General features: G+C 42.7%; 1 protein-coding gene across 9 annotated transcripts in view; it reads right to left on the reverse strand.

Moving 5' to 3' along the window:
- MAP4K3 (mitogen-activated protein kinase kinase kinase kinase 3) overlaps positions 1 to 19,287 on the reverse strand; it is a 60,725-nt gene extending 41,438 nt beyond the window's left edge. For 8 of the 9 annotated variants that reach the window (XM_066316695.1, XM_066316694.1, XM_066316693.1 and 5 more), the window contains exons 1-6: positions 19,037 to 19,287; positions 11,196 to 11,253; positions 9,008 to 9,098; positions 6,166 to 6,230; positions 3,904 to 3,959; positions 1,334 to 1,381 (exon numbers count right to left, since the gene is read on the reverse strand). In XM_066316695.1, the coding sequence (XP_066172792.1) occupies positions 1,334 to 1,381; positions 3,904 to 3,959; positions 6,166 to 6,230; positions 9,008 to 9,098; positions 11,196 to 11,253; positions 19,037 to 19,147 (429 nt within the window). In that variant the 5' untranslated portion in view covers positions 19,148 to 19,287. Of the gene's footprint in view, positions 1 to 1,333; positions 1,382 to 3,903; positions 3,960 to 6,165; positions 6,231 to 9,007; positions 9,099 to 11,195; positions 11,254 to 19,036 lie in introns of those variants that run through there. The other variant, XM_066316698.1, reaches the window with a different exon arrangement.
- Between the last annotated feature and the right edge of the window lies 1 nt (position 19,288).

A 19,288-nucleotide genomic window follows, 5' to 3' on the forward strand; every position in this document is an offset into this window, starting at 1 on the left:
CCACCAGGGAGATAGAAAGGCAGCAGAGATGAGCCTCCATCTGTGTGTTTTACAGACTCTGGCTTTCCCCAGAGCAGGAAAAGTCAGGCCTGCAATAAAAGGCAACTGGCCCATGCTGCACAAGCAGAGCTAATGAGCTTGGCAAACACTCTAACAGCCCTGCTCACATGCTCTTGACCTTGTTCACCTTTCAAGCTAACAGGACAGGTACTCAAAATGATGGAACTCAGCTACTGAGGGAAGCAAACACAATTCAGCAGTCAGGCAATCTGCAGATGAAGATAGTACTTTTCCACACTCACGAGAGCAGCTTTATTTAAAAAATAAGAAATCACGCCAATGTAGTCACTGTGAGCTCTTGTTATTAGCACAGGTCTGCTTTGAAAAAGTAGTATCTGTGCACTGTATCCTTACAAGCATTCTATAAAGTATAGTGAAAAACATTTTGTTTTGGTGCCTGAAGTAATCTTTCATTCAGAAATTACTTCTGTGATTGCTGAAAACCCAAATATTCTTCTGAAGCTATTGAGAACAACTTGGAATCAGGCTGCATGAAGGCAACTACAGCTGAAGCTCTTGGAGGGAAAAAAAGAACCCAAAACCAGCCAAACCAATAGCATGCAAAATCACCAAAGAACATGATGATTTACTGTCAGATTTGCAGGAGGAAGCTTGCCATGTTTGGACTGGCTTTGGAAAGACGAGCTAGTAAAACTTCAGGAATAAAAAGTCAACAGGAAGCACCAGGAGGAAACTATAACAGAGTGTAAGAGCCTGAAGAAGCCACTTTTGACAGAGCTTTGCTGAGCTGGAGATTTAAGCAAGGCAGTACTAATAGCCTGATTTGCAGCACCCCCTCTATTTTTAGCCTGCGAGGGAGAGGACAGAAGCAGTCTCCAAGAGCCTCTGCCCTGCAGTCTGCTCAGCACCATGCAAGAAGCCAAGGCAAGAGCTCTGCTCACTGGCTGCTTCAGAAAGAAAGGTACATGGAGCTCCCTGGAAAAGCTGTGGGAAGGGCAAACCTTTCTTTTGCACAGAGCACACACCCTGACAGCCATCTGAACACCAACCGCTCTGGACACCAGCTGATGGTTAAATTCCACAGCACTGGGTCACATAAGCTTGGCTTTTTCCTTGGAGCCACACAATCTCCTTGCACGTATTTTAAAGAAAGATTTTTTCCCCTTGGGCAGAAACTTTTATTTCATTCTAATAGATTAAAAATCTCTACGTATTCAGAAATGTACTGAAAATTGATAAATAACAGTAAAGACCACTGGAGGTGATGTAACCTATTCTAAAAGCACCAATAATCCCTTCAGTTTTTACTTACCTTTATATCTCTGTGCATTTTTCCTTTACTGTGAAGGTAATATAGTCCCTGCATAAAATATTTAAATAGTGATTTAGTCCAACATTTTTCATTTGACATACATTTCTTATTTAATTACCACGTATATTTAGGATCCAATTTAATCATCTAAATGACTCACTGACTGAAGAACGTTTTTATATTTCAGTGTAATCTGCTGTAAATGTGCAGATTCAATAGATGCAGCAGCATATCTAATACCTATATAAAGTAGAGTACCAAAATATCTTCTATAAAGATATTTAGACATTTATCTGGCTCTTGATGACAGTACCAAAACATTTTAAGACTCAACAGAAGTTAGAAACCAAGTTGAAATTCTGGAAGAATTCTATACAACCGCATCCCTACATGACAAATCAGAGACCATGTCACTTTGGATACTCCAGGCTTATCTCTCAAATTCTCTTCCAGGGGTAAAATCACACAAAAACACCTTCCTTTGGTATGACCATGCACCTCCACAAGGCTCCATGTTCACGGGAAATATCCCTCTCAAGACTCATATTTTACTGCCAGTTCATGCAAGCCATCAGAAGCTGATTGCAAAATTTCAAGTGTAATTAATCAAAGCATCTACCAGAGCACTGCAACAAGTGGCATTAGGCAGAGGAGTCCCACATACACTCCTTAAACCTCATGCTACTGGCATACAAAGGCCATTAATTCACACCCTTGTACCACTGCCCTGGAAGAATGTGAAGTCGCCATTTCCAGAACTGAATGCCTGGAGACAATTACTTTAAAGGTCATATTGAAAAGATCCCTATTTTCAGAATCAAATCTCATGTACTCCAGCAAAATGGACAGCAAGCATTCTTTGAAAATGGAGGATTCAATGGGCTTCTAAACATGGAGACTGAATGTTAACTTCAGCATCTAAGTGAGACTCTGGATTCATGGACAGTGGTGGCAAAATTATTGTTAGACAAATTACTTCTATGGATGGACAACAGCCTATATTCTCACACTTCTTACTCAGGAAAATGGTTCTCCATATGAAATGGTTATAAGCTGCAACAAGATATCTGAAACTACATGCATTATACTTGGTCAATTGTAATTTATATTTATATATAAACACGTATTTACAGACAATTTAAAATTTAGTAAAATGGGTCAATGAATAACATCTAGAAAATACAAAATACTAAGCTTTTCTCTCAAACACGCAATTTACATATATTAACCAAGGTATCTTCCCACCCAAATAACTGGCTTCATAAATTCCATTCTGGACTACTCACTGCTCCATGTCGAAGAAGATTAGGGATTTGACTGATGGACTAACTGCTGGGTAGGGAATTGCTAAATGACTGTATCCAGAGATCAGTGGAAAACAAGCTCAATGTCCAGAGTGACAGGTGGTGTCCCTGAGGGTCCCACACGAGACTGTTCATTAACTACACTGTTGATACAGTCAATGGGATCAAGGGCATCCTCAGCAAATGTGCAGAGGTCTCCTAAGAAACATGGGGACAAACTTCTTAGCAGGGCCTGCTGTGACAGGACAAGGTGTCATGGCTTTCAAGAAAAGGATTAGATTCATATCAGATAGAAGGAAGAATCCTTTTATAATGATGGTGATGAACTACTGGAAGAGGTTGCAGAGAAAGGTGATGGATGTCCCATCTCTGGAAACACTCGAGGCCAGGTTGGACAGGGCTCTGGGCAATCTCATCTAGTTGAAGATGCTCCTGCTCATTGCAGGGGAGTCTTTAAAGGCCCCTTCTAACAAAAACCATTCTACAATTGTCTCAGAACAAAAGGGTTTAAAAACGCAAACCCCTTCACACTCCCAGATGCCACATAAGCCTGATCTGTAACTAAAAAAAGAGTGCCCCATCCTGTAAGTCAAAGGCCATAGCCTCTGGTATGGCACAGGGAGATGGTGACAACCAAGGGAGATGAACAGAGCTATCCTGGGAGAGTGAGAGGCAGCAGGTCTCAGCTGATGGCACTCAAGAAGTTTTCCTTCACTACAAGTCAAGAACTGCTCTCTCGCAGAGGAACAAGACATCCATCAAAAAAGCAGTTTCTGGTTAAGTTTTACTGCTGTACTGAATCTGTAACTTAGAAAAGAAAAATGAAATCTAGCACACCCACAAGGAGAGGCTAATGACCTTACCTTCAACATCTCAAGCAGGCAATTTTTTTTCTTATTAGTACATATCAATTACCAGATATGCAAAACTGAGTGTTTTAGTTTTCCTTCAAACGTGCAGTAACTAATTTATACCATACATATGGATTAAGAAAACATGCTGCTTCCCTCTCCTTTTAGAAACAAATATAAAATTAATAGCAGGAAGATGACAAGAGCTTTCTTCAAATGATCCAGAGTAATTTGAGGTTATGCAATTATATAAATTTCTAGGCAGTAATAAAGGACCTCCTCAAAAGTCTGAGAAAAATGCTGTGTCATCCAATTACCAGACTTCCATAGCATCACATGTTATTTGTAGCTTTTATTCTTAGCTTTTAATACTTTTAATATTGAAGACAACTACAAGAACCTGAGGAGATACTACCTGTAGTGTTTCTCTGCTAACATAGGCAATCTGCTGCTCTGATAGTGGTCCAGTCACTGAAATGGAAGGGAAAAAGAAAAAAAAAAATCTCAGTATCAGGTAAGACACTGCCCATTCCAAACTCATACACCAATTACTCTCATTCACACTGACAGGACCTTGCATTCCAAGTATCTAAGTAAATGTGCTCAGTCTTTATCCCAGACTGAGCATCCCAAAGACCACAGTATTTTCTGAAGTTAAAAATGTCCAGTACTGTTGGAATGGAAACTATTAATCCTTCTGTATTTAAATCTCAGAGTAATTAAGAGGAAAAAGAAGCACAAGTAATAATTTACGCCTAACTCTTTCCCCTGAACAAACTCATTGTGTTCTTCTATAGAGGGCTGGACTTTCAACTCAGTGACTCAGAGCTGCAGCCAACTCTGTTCAGTCCCCTTTGAGCCCAGGGCAGTTTTGCACCATCTGTGACCGGCTCTCTCCCTCCATCCCTCCCACTGCCAGAGAAACTGTTCCCTGCAGCTTCCCCGTCAGCACTGCTGCTCCAGGGCCTGCCACACCAAGCACCTTCTCCAAGTCCCGCTGGAAGCAGGCTCAGCAGTTTGCCAAGGGCAGGAGGAGTCTCTCTCCCTCGAGGGTCCGACTTCGAGGGAGTCTCTTAGAGGAGAACAATTAAATTCCAGCAAATACACAAACCAAACAGTGAGCAGCAAGCAAGGAATGGTCTGTGACTCTTCCCACTCACTGGACTTTGAGCCTGAAATTAAAGGGGTTTAAGACCAGGAAATGCAGTCCTGACTGTCAACTTTTCAGGTTTTGTACAGAATACAAAGAGAAGCTGGATGGAGTTTCTCAAAGGACACTGAAGGAGTGGAGAGTTAAGAATAAATCTGGATTAAAGAATCTAAAAGCTTATCTTCTACAGTATTAGTATCATGCAACATATCTTCAAAGTCAGTCTACATCCAACTTCTCTTTTCTGAAAGAAAAGCTCCAAACCCACACAAAACTATATATACTGGCACCCACAGTAGGCGTAGCTAGGCATCTATTTTTGTTTTGAGAAATTTCATTCTGATTAACTTAAATGACTTGAGATTAGAGGCCTATAGTTAAATCAGGACTCTTTAGAACATAATAAAGACCAGAAGAGAACCTTCCATTCTAACTACCAGCAGAGAAGCCAAAAATCAGCTGCAACGGGAAGCCACTCCTGTAGACATCTGCTCAGGCATTTATGCGGCATGAGCTCATTTCCTACTCTACAGGTGTTCCATAAAACAAAGCCTATTAAACATGGTGCTTTTCTCAAAATTAGCAAAGAGTTAAAGGATCACCAAGGCCACACTCAAATGACTATGACAGGAACATGGTGTGAACTCGTGAATTGGTGCTTCTTTTAATTGCACCCAAGGTAAATGTAAAAAGCTACTTACACACAGGAGACCCTCACACGGAAAATCTTCACTATTCAGAATACAGATGAACTTCCTCCATAAAAAAGATCACCTGAGAGCCCCAAAGCCATTACTCACTTAGATCACACTCCTTTCCTACAAAGGTCTTAATTCCAGGGCAATAAAGTCCTTCAAAACTGATACTGTATCTTGAAAAATGGCAAGCAGTTGACTGATCCTGTCTTTATCCAACAGATTCACAGACAGCCCTCATTTCTTTGACTGCTCATTGAGGTCAAGCCTAAAGCAAATACAGAGACCACCTTTGCTTTTCACGTGTCACACATCCAGTTTAAAAAAACTAAAAAGATTTTAAAAGATCCGCATGAAACTACTGGGATACAAACATTCAAAAAAATCCAGTTGACAAAGGACAAGTGCATCCATGCTAATCAATCCACATACCCAGGTTTCCGTAGGAAGTGGTATAGATTACACTAAAACAAAGTTCAAAAGCTCAGAAACAAAACTGCTATGAAGCAAGACAGCACATCAAGACATCAATTTCTCTTTTTACAATGTAATATTGTCTAATTTTACAGCCTTTGAAAAGCAGCGATGGGCTCTTTTTATGTGTCCCCGAAGGATGGAAATAACTTCTGCTGCTAAAAAAAAAACAAACCACTAACTTTGTTTACAAAACCCAAATCAATTAAGTAAAAACCATAAGCTATAACTGACCTTAAGTGAATTATTATGGATACTAAATTTAGGATTCCTCCTCTCTAATTCCAAAACACTGCAATCACTTCAATTTTTGAAAATAAGCTGTATTTAGATTTTAAGGAACGAAGTTTTGACGTACCATGATAAATATCCTGTAGAGACCCACCTCCACAGAACTCCATGCAAATCCACAGCTTGTCTCGTCTAAAGAGTGAACAAAACCATTCATTAGCTGTCAGATTTGCAGAGGACTTGTAAAGGAGAAGTCAGAGGACTGAAACATTATAAAGCACAACACAACATGCTCTGTATTAGGGAAAATCAAATAATGAGTATAATTTAGTCTCTATGTGACACTTCACTACCTAAATAATAACTAATGAAATAGTCAAAAATATTCTACTTTAATGAAGCAAAAACAACAGTATTAGTGAAACATTCACACTGATTTTTGTTGCAATACATTTTCCTGAGAGTAGAGACAAAACAGATGTGGGTTCTTATTTCTTCCTCATTTTCACTTCTCCACTTTTTTCATAGCATAGGAGTTAACACAAACAAGAAACAAATTCAAAACAGAAAGCCTCAGGGATCTCTCAACCACATTTCTTTCACAGCAAATGAAGTGAAATTGGTGCTTCAGACAAAGCTAAGCAGAGCAGAGCCCACGCTGTGGGTACGTGCCTGCTCAGATCAAGTCTTTTTCTTCAAAAACACCTCTGGATATTTTTGGTGGCAGAGTCAGAAGGGGACTAATTCAGCTCTTCTTTCCTTACTAAGGGAATCAATTCAGTATGATTCACTATACCTCCACAAAAGGTGCTTTCCAAGAATAGACAATGGGCTGAAGGTTTCAAAGGTATCTTCCTTTATCGCCATTAACTCTATTTTCACTCAGTAATTTTCACTGGTCAGATATGTGGGCACAAAAAGGCCCCGTGGAGAGCAAAAGATCTGAGACTTGCCTAGTCATTCCTGGCCATCAAAACACTCGGGTGGAAAAAAAAATCCCATACAAGCACCTTCGAGCAGACAGTAAGACAGGAGAAGCAAAGGAAAGACTGATGGTTGTTCTGCAGCTTCCCGATGACCTGGTCTTGCACTCACAAGGCTCTCTTAGAGCAGCTGACACACATTTGTGACAGGGTGCTTGCAAGGCAATGGTGAAGTGCTGAACTTATTTCCCGAGCTGCAAACTGCAAGTGCTCTCAGCAGCAGAGAATAGCTGCTGCTCCAAGGAGAGCTGTCTTTCTTGGCTGTCCTCCCCTTTTATGTCCAGAGTGCACATGGCCCTCAAAGCCACATTCCCAGCTGCTTCCCCCAGGGGTAAGAAAGCTATTGTCCAAGCATTACAGGGGTTTTAAGCAGCAAAATTCTCTGGCTGTTACATAACTTTCAAGGGGTCAATTAAAGCCTTGCTTGAAACGATATGAAAGCTTTCCACTGAAAGAGCTGACCAAAGCCAGACACAGCAGCAGTATGACAAACTGTGCAAGAAGAATGAGTAAGAAAGAGACATCTCCAAGTCCCTTCTTCATTCCCCACAATGATGCAGGACTCAGAGACACTTTTGGAGGCACTGGACTCATGGGCCCATGTGGCTGCATCCTGTTTGATGCCAAAAGTAGCAGCAATGTGGAAATGGGAAGAAGCCAGAAGCCTTGGGACAGCAGCAGAACACTCACAAACAAGAGCCATGAAGCATTAAAGTGTTGTAAATTCTCACTTTTGCTTACTGGGCATTCACTTCCCAGTGTGCAAAAGGCCTAAAGAAAACAAAAAAAGAATGTAAGAGGACCAGAAAAGGTAACTGCGTTTCTTATTTTCAATCACTGTGCCTAAGCACTTTGGGACAGGTGAAGATCCCTATCACACCCAAGAGCAACAGTGCAGAGCCTCTCTTTGTGCAGAGCCTGTGGCCTGAGCAGCAAGCAAAACACAGACGGGATCAACAGTACCACTAAGTGCCTGCAGCCTAACACCTAGGCTAACAGGAAGGCAGAAATGTCACTGTCTGAAAAATCCATACACAAACAGAAGAAATCCTTGGAGGACAACATGTTGGTGAGTAGCAAGTATAGGATGATGGTATTTTTCTTATTCTCCTTGGCACTGAAATATGCTTGGAAAGCATAGGGTCAAAAATCGAAAGGTCTCAAAGACAGTGACTTGATTGCCCAGACAAAAAGTAGCCAAAGAAAAAGGAGGGAGCCAAGGAGGACCGTAAGACAATGACAAAATACATAGCATAACTGCCAAAATTTAATTCTGGGTCTCCAAAGGTACACGTTGATAGCCTGAGACAAGAGGGGAACTCCTCTTTTAAAGAAAAGGCACCTCCAGCCTGAATACAGGAGAAGAGGCAGTGTTTCAATACAAAAATGCTAAAGAAACTTGAGTGCAGCAATAGTAGCTGCACTATCTATCTCTTTCCACATGAAAAAATAAAAAATCATCAGAAGCAGCTTTTTATTAGCTATACTTAAGCAATCGGTTTCCACCATGACTCGTTAAAAGAAGCAGCTGGTAAGACAACTGAATACATTTGTCAATATTTCTACAATGCAAATAACCTCACCTCCAGAAACAAACAAAAAACCTTCATATTCTGGTCAGAAGTTCACACGATGGAAAAACAGACATTCTACTGAAACAGATTTAAAAGATACTGTATACACAGACTCTTCATGCTTGTCATATTTCTGCTTAATTTTCCATTTATATATTAAATTCAAAGCTTTTAAGCATCAACTCCTTTGCAAGAAAGCAAATGACTAGGTGGTCACTGAACAATTTTGCTGGAAGAAAGATTATTTAAAGAAAGACACTGTAGTAAAGAGAACAGATCTGAAGGTGAATGAAAAAAATACACAAGTGCATAATACTCGGTAGATTATATTTTGTCTATGCCACCTTATAGATTTGTCCTTTACCAGGGGATAGGGACACATTTTAAAGCGAACAAAAGAAACAAACTGTACCTGAGATAGCTGCCAAAATAAGCAACAATGTTCGGATGTTTACAGTCTTTCATCATAATGATTTCCTGCTGCACAACAGCAAAATCTTCTCCTGAAATGCAGTAGAACGAGTATTTTCTTTGGCCTGGGTTACAGTCACATCTTAACTTTCAGCACATGTTTATAAATTAAACATTCTCAGTAATTAAGAGTAATTATCTCCAAGTTTCATAGACATAAATCAGTTGTAAATCAGTATTTATTAACAAGGGCTTCGGAGTAAGTAACAGTATCCTTAAGTTTCATTCTCACATCTGCTGACAGCTCTTACATTATTGGCCACAGCTTTTTCTCAAGTCCCTGTTTTCCCTGAGACCCCACTGTGTCCATCTGCATAAGCCCTGACAATAGCCTGGGTTCTTAAAAACTCAACAAAACTCTGCTATTTTTGGCCACATGCCCACTTGTTAGCTCATCTTCCTAAGCAAAAAAAAAAAAAAAAAAAAAAAAAAGCCAGTCACTAGGTAGGCTGCTGCTACAACATTTCAGCAGACCCCACAAAAACATAAATTGATGGACTGTGAGTAACTCACAAGCAGAAAACACTGACACAGGGGTGGCATTTAACTGAATCTCACCATTTGGTACCATGGCTGTCCCAGCCTTTCTGGTAAGGGCTCTTACCAGATGTGTCCACTGATAAAATCATGTGAAACTGAAAACACAGCTGAGCTGTTCTTCTACTGGGAATGTTTTAAGTTTTTCCCACTACATTAACATACTGATGACCTATCCACTGAGTTATTTACAACCAGAAATATGATATTCCCACATATTTTATTTAACTGATAGCAAATTTCAAATCACAAGCTGCAAGTTAACATCAATCTGCAGTGTGTTGCTGATGGCTTCCTGTCTCCTGGCTAGACTTTCCAACACACAGACACTAAAGAAGAGAGGAATTTGTTTTCACACATGGACCTCCCTGGAAGGACACAATTCCTCCAGTATGTGACCAGCACTTTAACTGCATTCAAAATAAAAGTCGTGTAAAGCCTTAAAGCAAGCCCCTAAACATTGTTAACCCTGAAATCTGCAAAACCTCTAAACCAGGGGGCAGCTGAAGCCCATTGTCTGAGCACCACTCAGGGGTCCAAAGGTGCCAAAAACTCTTGAAGGGCAAGATGCCAGTCACCCATCAGCACCAGCTGCAGGGATCCCCCAGGCTCAGCCCAGAGCACAGTGCTCAGCTCAGCTGCACTGACAACCCACAGCAGGCACAGCAACGGGAACCGACAGAAAAACAAAGCAGCAGAACTAGACAGGAGCATCTGAGATCACATTTTCAGCGTGAGGAAGTGTGATTACCATACACTTTTTGAACTACCCAGTAACACACTGTCTTGTCTTGAAATTTTAAATGCGTATGCACTGTGAAAACACTGTGAAACATTTCTAACCACTCCCAGAATTGTAAGGGGAAAAAAAAAAAAAGAGGAAAAAAACCCTAATATCTTCTTTCCCTTCCTGCCCTTAGACCTTAAGGATCAAAGCAGGCAGTTAAAATATTACACACACCCCAACATTAAATCCAGAAATGGAACACCAACAGTTAGAAGTTAAACAAAAAGCCTGGATGTTGGACTTCCCAGATCAGTCCTATTCAAGGCCTACTCTTACTAACAGAAGAGATTTTGCAGGCTGAGAATTAATGTAGGGCACATGTGCTTTGTGAAATCACCATAGAAGCACAGGACAAGCATACATCTAACAGACAGTGAAGTCCTGATCAGAGCCTCCAAAAGATTTTCAGGAAATGTACTCAACTCCTAATGTTCAGCTATTATTTCACCCTTCTTTTTAGTTCTTCCTCTACTCTTTAACCAGGCCAGTTCTTTTTGCCTTGCTGTCTTCCATTGTTCTAGAAATTTTTATAAAACATAGGTCAAACACAGTACTTAGGACGAAAAACTCCACAATTCCCAGTCAAATTTTAATCAGCTTTCACTTAATTGTTCTCCAATTACCTTTTTCCTCTTACATCTTGTTTGCCTTGATTTTTTTTTAGAACAGTGTATTTTTTCCTATACCAGAAGTCAACAATTATCCCTTCTTTCAATAAGTGGACTTGATTGATTTTGTACAATTGTTATTTTAAGCACAAAAATATTTAGATTCTGTGGCCTACTTCAGTTAAGACACCACTTACCTGGTTCTAATTTTATTACTTTAATTGCTGCAAGCTCACCAGTGTTGACATTTCGAGCCTATAAGAAAACAAAAGAGGAGTATTTAGAGAGCAGAATTTAGAGAGCAGCAGCCACCTCTGCATTCTTGACCTGATGTTCTGACAGTCAAAGAGCAGCTGAGGGACACAAGGGTTTAACACAGAGGAACCACTTGCTGAGGAACACTAAACAGCTGATATGTACTGAGAGCTGAAGCTTTAAGTCTGCTCAGGAAATCACAATGGCACACAACACTTGAATTATGCAAGTGCTCAACCACGCTGTGCTCCCAGATGAAAGCCCATAAACCAAGCAGGGAGAGACTGAAAAGCAGGTGTAACACAGTTGGTCTCCCAGTAGACAGGACATCGAGGGGCCACATAGGCTGTGCTCTGCAGTGTGTGGGACCATTTGCAAGACTCCCAGACTAGCAATGCAAGGCTTCTTCCCCATTTTGCTACATGCAATGCCCCTTGAACCTCATTCTCCAACAGCAGCCTTCCCTTGCTGCAAAGGATTCAAAAAGGCAAGGCAGCACCAGAGGAGTTAGGGAGCACTCCCCTCAAAACATTCCCTTCAGACACACAGCAGCCAACTGCAGCAGCAATGACTCAGGAGCTTCACTGCATTTTCACACACAGAATATTCTCAATCGGAAGGGCTCCACAAGGATCATCAGTCCAGTTCCTAAGTGAATAGCTCACAGAGGGATCAAACCCACAGTCCTGATGCCATTAGCACCATGCTCTGACCAACAGAGCTCTGTCCTGCTGAGGCCTTCGTTCTACTGAGCAACTGAGGAAGCTACATTTTTAAAAGCCCTTAAGAAGCAGCATAAATTACTATAAAAATTATTTCTCTTCCACAACTGTACCATCTGACTCCTAATTGAAAAGCAAGAAGCCATTTGCCCGGGGCTTTCAGAGCATTTCTGTGCCCCTGCACCCAGCCATGGAGAGCAGGCAGCAAAGCTGATTCCCAGCACTCCAGCAGCCCCTTCTGTCCCCAAGGGCGCCTTGGTACCTGCAGGAGCACAGAATGCAGTGCCCACACTACCCCACACAGGGCTCAGAGCCGGCTTTTGCACAGGCCAGAATTACAGAACTTACAGATGCAGCCAGGGACCCACCCTGTAGGCTGCTAATAGTCTCATTTCAGTCACTTTAGGAAGTCAGAAACTCAGACCTTTTATGGAATCACTGAGTGTGTGCAAGGTTTGTTACAGGGCAGCTTGGGACCTTGTTGTGGAGCCAAAAGTGAGGTGAAAATACCAATAAGACTATAAAAAGTAAACAAGAATAAAGTCTGGAAATAAATGCAGAGACCATTCCTGTGTTTAGAGGTTTACTCAGCTCACTCCTTGGACAGCTGATCTCAGACCTCTCACTATTTCTTTGGTGTGGCAACACTGATGAAATGCTGGGAGCACTGACATTTGCAAATAATGTGCAGGCAGAGAGATTCCAAGACCAGTGGGAATTCTATGAAAGTCAAAGGGTAGTCCAAACCTGACTGATTGGGCAAAAAGCAGTTAACAAATTTTCTCTGGGAGCCTTCCCTGTAGGTCATTATTTATCCACCCCACCAACAGCAGCAATGTCTCCATCTATCACTGGTGGAAAATTAAGAACAGTAAAAATATGAGTTCCTTTCATCTGCACCAGAAAATAAAGGCAACACATGAGAAAGTGCCACCACTGAAGCATGAGCTAGGATTGTTACTCCTTATTTCTTTTCCTAACATATTCTCTTCATACCAAGAAAAAAATCAGAAGCAAAATGGTTACAAACCAAACATCAGCATTTTTTTAACCTCCAAAACAAACAAGAAAAGTTACTGAAGCTTAACAAAGACCTGTGATCATCAGGGAGCCTTGTTAACACTTACACACTTCTTTTAGGGCAACTTGTACTAACAAGATGATCAATGAGATACAACTGCAGCGGATACCAGTGAGAAGGATCCTGAAGTTACACACTCTGCACAAGCCAGGATGGAAACATTTCACAGGCCTCAGAAAAACCCTGCTCATGATTTTTTTTGTTTTATTTATTTTTAATAATACTGTGTGCAGCTGTCAGGAGTTTGTGTCACTGACTATGGCTCCATAGGTCACTCTGTTCAGCAGAGTGCCAAGGTAAGGAAAGAAAGACAGAAGGTTTTTCTGGGCTTATGAAAGCCAAAAAGGAGAAAGAAAATCTGATTTAATGCAACACCTTCAGCAACAGCAGGCTACCCTGTGCTTAAGGGCATAGATTAAAAAACCAGGACTCCAAGCTGACAATCTGTATAAGTTACAATTTCACATCCTGTTCCATTTGGGTTATCAGCACTGAAGGTGTTATCAACAGCAGGAATATGAATTGTTTTTGTTAATCTGAGTATATAAAAAGATTATTCTGATTGTAGTGGCACAAGGGCTCCTTGTATAGGCTAGGGATGAGAAAAAGGTACCCCTGACAGGTTTTACTAGATCTCAAACAACTCTCAAATCATCAGCTGTGAAGCAATTCCTCCCCCAAGCTCACTGGAATGAGACTGAGAATGACTGAAGCACTGTATGGTTTCCAACACCTGCTGGAGCTGACTCTGATCCTGAATTTGGGGGTGCTTAAGTACATACCACACAGCACCTCAGAACGTGGAGGACAGTCTTAAGACTTTTACTTAGGAAAATCCCACTGAGATTGACAGTTGTTTATGGGTTTTGAGACTAGAAAATCAATAAGCAGTAGGTGAGTTAAGAAGGATTTCAAACAAGCAATTTTGTGGTGACAAAATGCAACTAAAATGTTTGAAGAGGCTCATTTTCTGTTACTATTTAGACTCTAACATGCTCTAACTCCCAGCCTTTGTGATGCTGAGGTTTACAGCACCCACCATGAGCAAGATCCTTCAACTCCTTCCTTCAGATGCAGATTTCACTGTGTCCATGGAAATACAGGTTTTCCAGAGGCAAAGATTAGTCTACAATGCCTGCATCCACATGCAGACACTCTACCAAACATATACAGCAGTTACAGAATGTCTGCTCCTGAAAACTATAGAAGGATGCTAATTCTATCAGCAGCTGAAAGAATGACACTCTTCCAGAGACCTAGACTGCCACCTGAGCAGGAGTTTCAAAAATTCCACCAACTGCTAGGTCAAGCTGAAGGAGCATTACCTAACTGAACAGGAAATAATTATTAGTGTACTCTGCAACAACAGCAGGATATTAGATAAAAAATTTATATTAAAAACCGTCACCAACTAGAAATAAAAGCTAAAAAACTGTTTATCCTTCAAATGGAAATTGCTAATATAAAGCATATAATGTTGCAACAAAGCCAAAAAACCAAAAGTCTAAGACAGGGGTTTCTGGTTTTGATCACTTCCTGTGTGATCTATTGAACCAAAATGATTTCTAAACAGGTCCATGGGAAAACTGGTCCCAGTGTACAAAGAGGCTTCCTGAGCCTGATTAGCTCTGCCCTACAGGAAAACGCACCCAAGCGACTCCCCAGCCCTCAGAGCCCTCCTCTGCAGCCTCTCTCAAACCCTCATGACTCCCCCAGCTAAAAATAATTACCTCCCACACTCTGGTAGAAAGTGTAATACCACAACCCAACAGAATGACAATTTTAGAAAGCAATGCTTTGATATAGCTGGCGTTACACAAAAACCTCTGTGCAAGGCACAGATTACTGGTTAAGGAAACCACAGTCGCAGAAACTAAACCCCACAGCACTTACTCAGTGCAGTTAAAACAGGATGGCAAAACATCCAGCCCCCTCTCTGTCTGCCTGACAAGCTTCAAAAACCAATTAGAGCTGAATAGAAATATGTCAAAACACAGACATTTATTCCTAACAAAGTCAAGAAGCGTCAAAAAGTGTAATGTCAGTCAGGAAAAAGGAAGAGTAAAATGCCTATCAAAAAGCTTCAACATTTCAACAGTTTCAACGTTTCAGAAGCAGAAAACTGCGGAAGAATTGATGCCCTAGTGGATCACCCCAGGAAAGAGGGCACACACGTGTACAGAAGAGGACACCAAAAAATGGAAGTTCACCAAAATTCAGGTTCATCTGACCTGGACATGTTCTCTTCCAGAAACAGAGAAGCTCTGATCAGCAACCAGACACCCCAAAATACGGATGGCAGCAGAAAGCAGCAAAAGTCACCAGGTGTTCTCCAGAGATATCCACAGAACATTAAGTTTTCAGCATGAGGCAGTTAAGCTGGTGGATACATGACTTCCCTCACCAAAACCAACCTCCTTGCAGAAGGGCTGGTGAGCAAAAAACAGGCTTTCCTTTTGGAAAAATGAGACCTCAAACAGAGTGCACCCCACTGAGTTGTGCTGTCTTCTTCATTTGTTATCTGGCTGAAGCCAAAATGCCAAAAAGAACAGAAAAAAGGGAAACACAATAAAATAGACAACCTCTGCAGGAACAGTGCTCTCACTAATTATCACAACTGTTTGAATTTCAGCAAAATAAGGGTCTTTTTTTTAGTAAGGTGCTGAAAACCTTTGGAAGGGTCCACCTGCACTAGACAAATGACCTGTGAGATGACAAATGAAGTTCAACCTTTATTAAACCAAAGCAATGATTTCTTTTAAATAAAAGATATGCTGTGATGTAAATTTAAGACATGAACAAAGTGGATCTACAATCACCTCCAAAAACCCTTCCAAACTGTGCAGTTACTACCAAAACCAAAGGCACAGGGACAGTGTCAAACAGGAAACTTAACAATACAATTTCTGTCAAAGAACCCTGTGAGAGCATTTGTGACCCAAACCTTAAAAGAACGGCACAACTTACAGAGTATCTGGGACTAGGGATTGTTAGGCAATTTCACAGCAAGAGACAGAAAAGCCTTCCTAAATGTGAGAAGGATAAATGCAGAGCAAACAAAATTAACCAACAACCTCACCTGACTTTAGAAATACTTCCTGAAACTGAGCAGGACAGGACATTATCTCTGTTTCACAACGAATAAACTCTAATTCTTCTCTTACACTTCACTGGTCACCTCACACAGTTCAATTCTTTGCAACGGTGAAATACAGAAACACAAAAACCAGAAATGACCCATACAGGGAATAGATGAAGAACTAAGCAACTCAGGTAACACTTCATCCCTTACAACAAATTTTTACAACACATTTGCCCTGGTGCTAGCTAGAATACACACACTGTAGTTGACTGTGAACATTTGATTCAGAGCTAATGGCATGAACGAGATACCCATTACCTTTCTTGTGATGAATCCACTATTATTTGCTCCATGGCCTTTTTGAAAGCTGAATTTTGAAGAAGACAAGTGTAGAATATTGGCTTGAGGCAAAGACCCGTGCTGGCAGTGCACTGACATGTCCCTTTCCAGATACCAGCCTACAGAGCAGGACTCCCAGCAGCAAGATTGTTTCCATCTGACCACATCCTCCCTCCCTTCCAACCTCTGTATTTCACGCCCCACCACCAGCTCTTACTCAAATCCAATAAATTCCAGAGCAGCGACCCTGCCTCTCTTTTCTTTAAGATATAATAATTTATTTGTTTAAACCATGCCCTGTTCTAGGTCAGCTCAACTAGAACAGAGTAAGAGAAGTAGATGTCACTCTGCTCTGCACTCAGCTCCTCGATGCTCTGCCAGGAAAGCAGGTTGCAGAAAGTCAGCATTTAGCAAGACTCAACATAACAAGACTTATTAAGGCAATAATCCTTGCCTACTAACAGCAGAAACACTTTCCTTCCTGGCTCTCTCTGCTAAGGGGGCAAAGCCACAAATTACAGCTTGAAGCTGCCCAAGGACATGCAGTGCTGAAATCCCACCACTGATGAGCACGCAGCTGATTTCAACTCCACGCAATTCTTGCATCCACCTCCAAGTTCACCAACAGGTGAAGGTAGAAGAACAAGGCTTTATGAAACCACCCATGAACACAAGATACGGCATTAGTAAGCTCGCATGTGGGTGACACTTCAGACAACATTACTATTTCTTTGTCACATTCAAAGTAACTGGCTTTCATTGTTGTCTTTGGGCTACTTTTATGCTCCACTGTGAAGACACCCTGGGCAAGACCTTGCCTCAGAATGAAACAGACAATAACCCACAAAAGAGAAAAGCACTTCTCATTTTCCCTACAGGGTCCACAATCTAATCAGAAAACACCTCTCGTCTACCAGAAATAATTATAACACCAGCCTAGTGTATCCTGGTCCTGCTATATCACCATCTATCTCAGCTGGCACAGGCACACTGTCAGCATCAACAAATCCACTCTGTGCCTCACTCAAAAAAAAGCCACAAACAGTGCCAAACACTGGCCACTCACAGAGCACCAAACTGAAGACTACTGCAATCTAAGTGTGATAAACATCAAGGAAACCTTCACAAACCTTTAACAGTGGTACTGCACACATAAATATTCCAAACTATGTGGTTGTAGATAACGTCCTTAAAATTAAACCATAAAGACAGGTGACTTGGTTAATTCACATCCATCAGGTCACATACAGAACACTGAAAAAATTCTGACTGATTTTCAGAGTTAATGTGTCAGTTAAAAACTGCAGCAGAAAGAGACACACAGCATAGAACAGTTTGCAGAAAAACAAAAACCCAGAGCATAAGGCAGGCAGACTTGGACAAGTAAAACCACTAAGCACAGTACACAAATACTCAAAGAAAGCTGGCAAGGTAGGGCAAACAACACAAAACACCCTTTCAATCAAACAATTAATAAAGCAGGGAGTTAGCACACGAAGAGCACAGTTACAAGAGGATTTCGGTCCTGAAATTTCCACGACATTTAAGAGAGATGAGATTAAACCAAAATCAGCCCAACTCAACCAAGGCTTCACTCTAGGCACATTCACCTGAAGTGAAAGTCAGCATCAGCACCAGTTCTGTGCACCTCAAACCCCGGAATGGCTCTGCACGTCTCCCTACAGTCCTGCCTACCAACACAAGTTTCCTCAAACACACACACACCCTGTGATGACAGAAACAGACCAGAAGATGCTTGGAAAGCACACAGTCCAAATAATGCTTCCACCAGGCTGCACACGACAAACTTCAGCTCTTCTCTCTGTTCCGAGGCCAAACCAGTGTCATCCCAGAGAGAGCCTGCCACATCCCAACAAGCAGCTGGATACAGGAACAACATACACCGGCAGAGCAGAGAAAAATGACAAAGTGCGTTATAAAGCCTTTAAAAAAAATCATACAGAAAAACCCCAACCCAAACTATGTTTAGCAGCTTTTGCTTTACTTTTGGTTCTACGTTTACTGAAGTTAGGTCGGAATCCTGAAAGCCACTCCAGTTTGGCTTCCACACGGTCAGACTCACACCGACACAAACACTATACACAGAGGGACTAAGACGATGCCACTGGGGCCGGAACCGAGCGGGTAAGCTGCCCACCGCCCTACAGCCCCCGGCCGCCTCTGGAAGAGGGCCGACCCCCGCTCCGCCCGTGACACAGCCGCCCGAGCCGGCACCCAGCAAGAGCGGCCAGAGCCGAGGGCCGGGGCGGCTCCGCGGCCGCCGGAAGCCGGGAAGGGGCCAGTCCCGCACCGCTGCCCCGCACCGGCCCCGGGCTCGGCCCCTCACACGGCTCCGCCGCGCTGGGGCCGGGGGCGGCAGGGCCGGGCACCCACCGCGGGCAGACCCCGCCGGAGGAGGGCGGCCTCGCTGCCCTCAGGAGGGCCGGGGGACGCCGCCGGGCGACAGCAGCGCTCCCAGATTCCGGCGGACCGGGATGCCCGGCAGCGGAGAGGGGGGACACAGGCGACACTCCCGCCGGGTCGCGGCGCAGCGCCCACCTTGTAAACGTCGCCGTAGGTGCCGCTACCGATGCGCTGGATGAGCTCGAAGTCCTCCTGGGGGTTGCGCCGGGACAGGTCGCACACTCGCCCGCCTCCGCCGCCGCTCATGGTGCCTGGGGAGGCCCCGGCAGGCCGCGACCCCCCGGGCCCCGGGCGGAGACGGGGAGCGAACGCAGCGGCCCCGAGCGCTCACCGCCACCGCGCAGCCCGCCCCGCCAACATGGCGCCCGCCGCCGCACCGCGCAGCCG

This window comes from Sylvia atricapilla, chromosome 3 (genome assembly GCF_009819655.1).
Source record: "Sylvia atricapilla isolate bSylAtr1 chromosome 3, bSylAtr1.pri, whole genome shotgun sequence".
Classification (NCBI taxonomy): Eukaryota; Metazoa; Chordata; class Aves; order Passeriformes; family Sylviidae; genus Sylvia; species Sylvia atricapilla.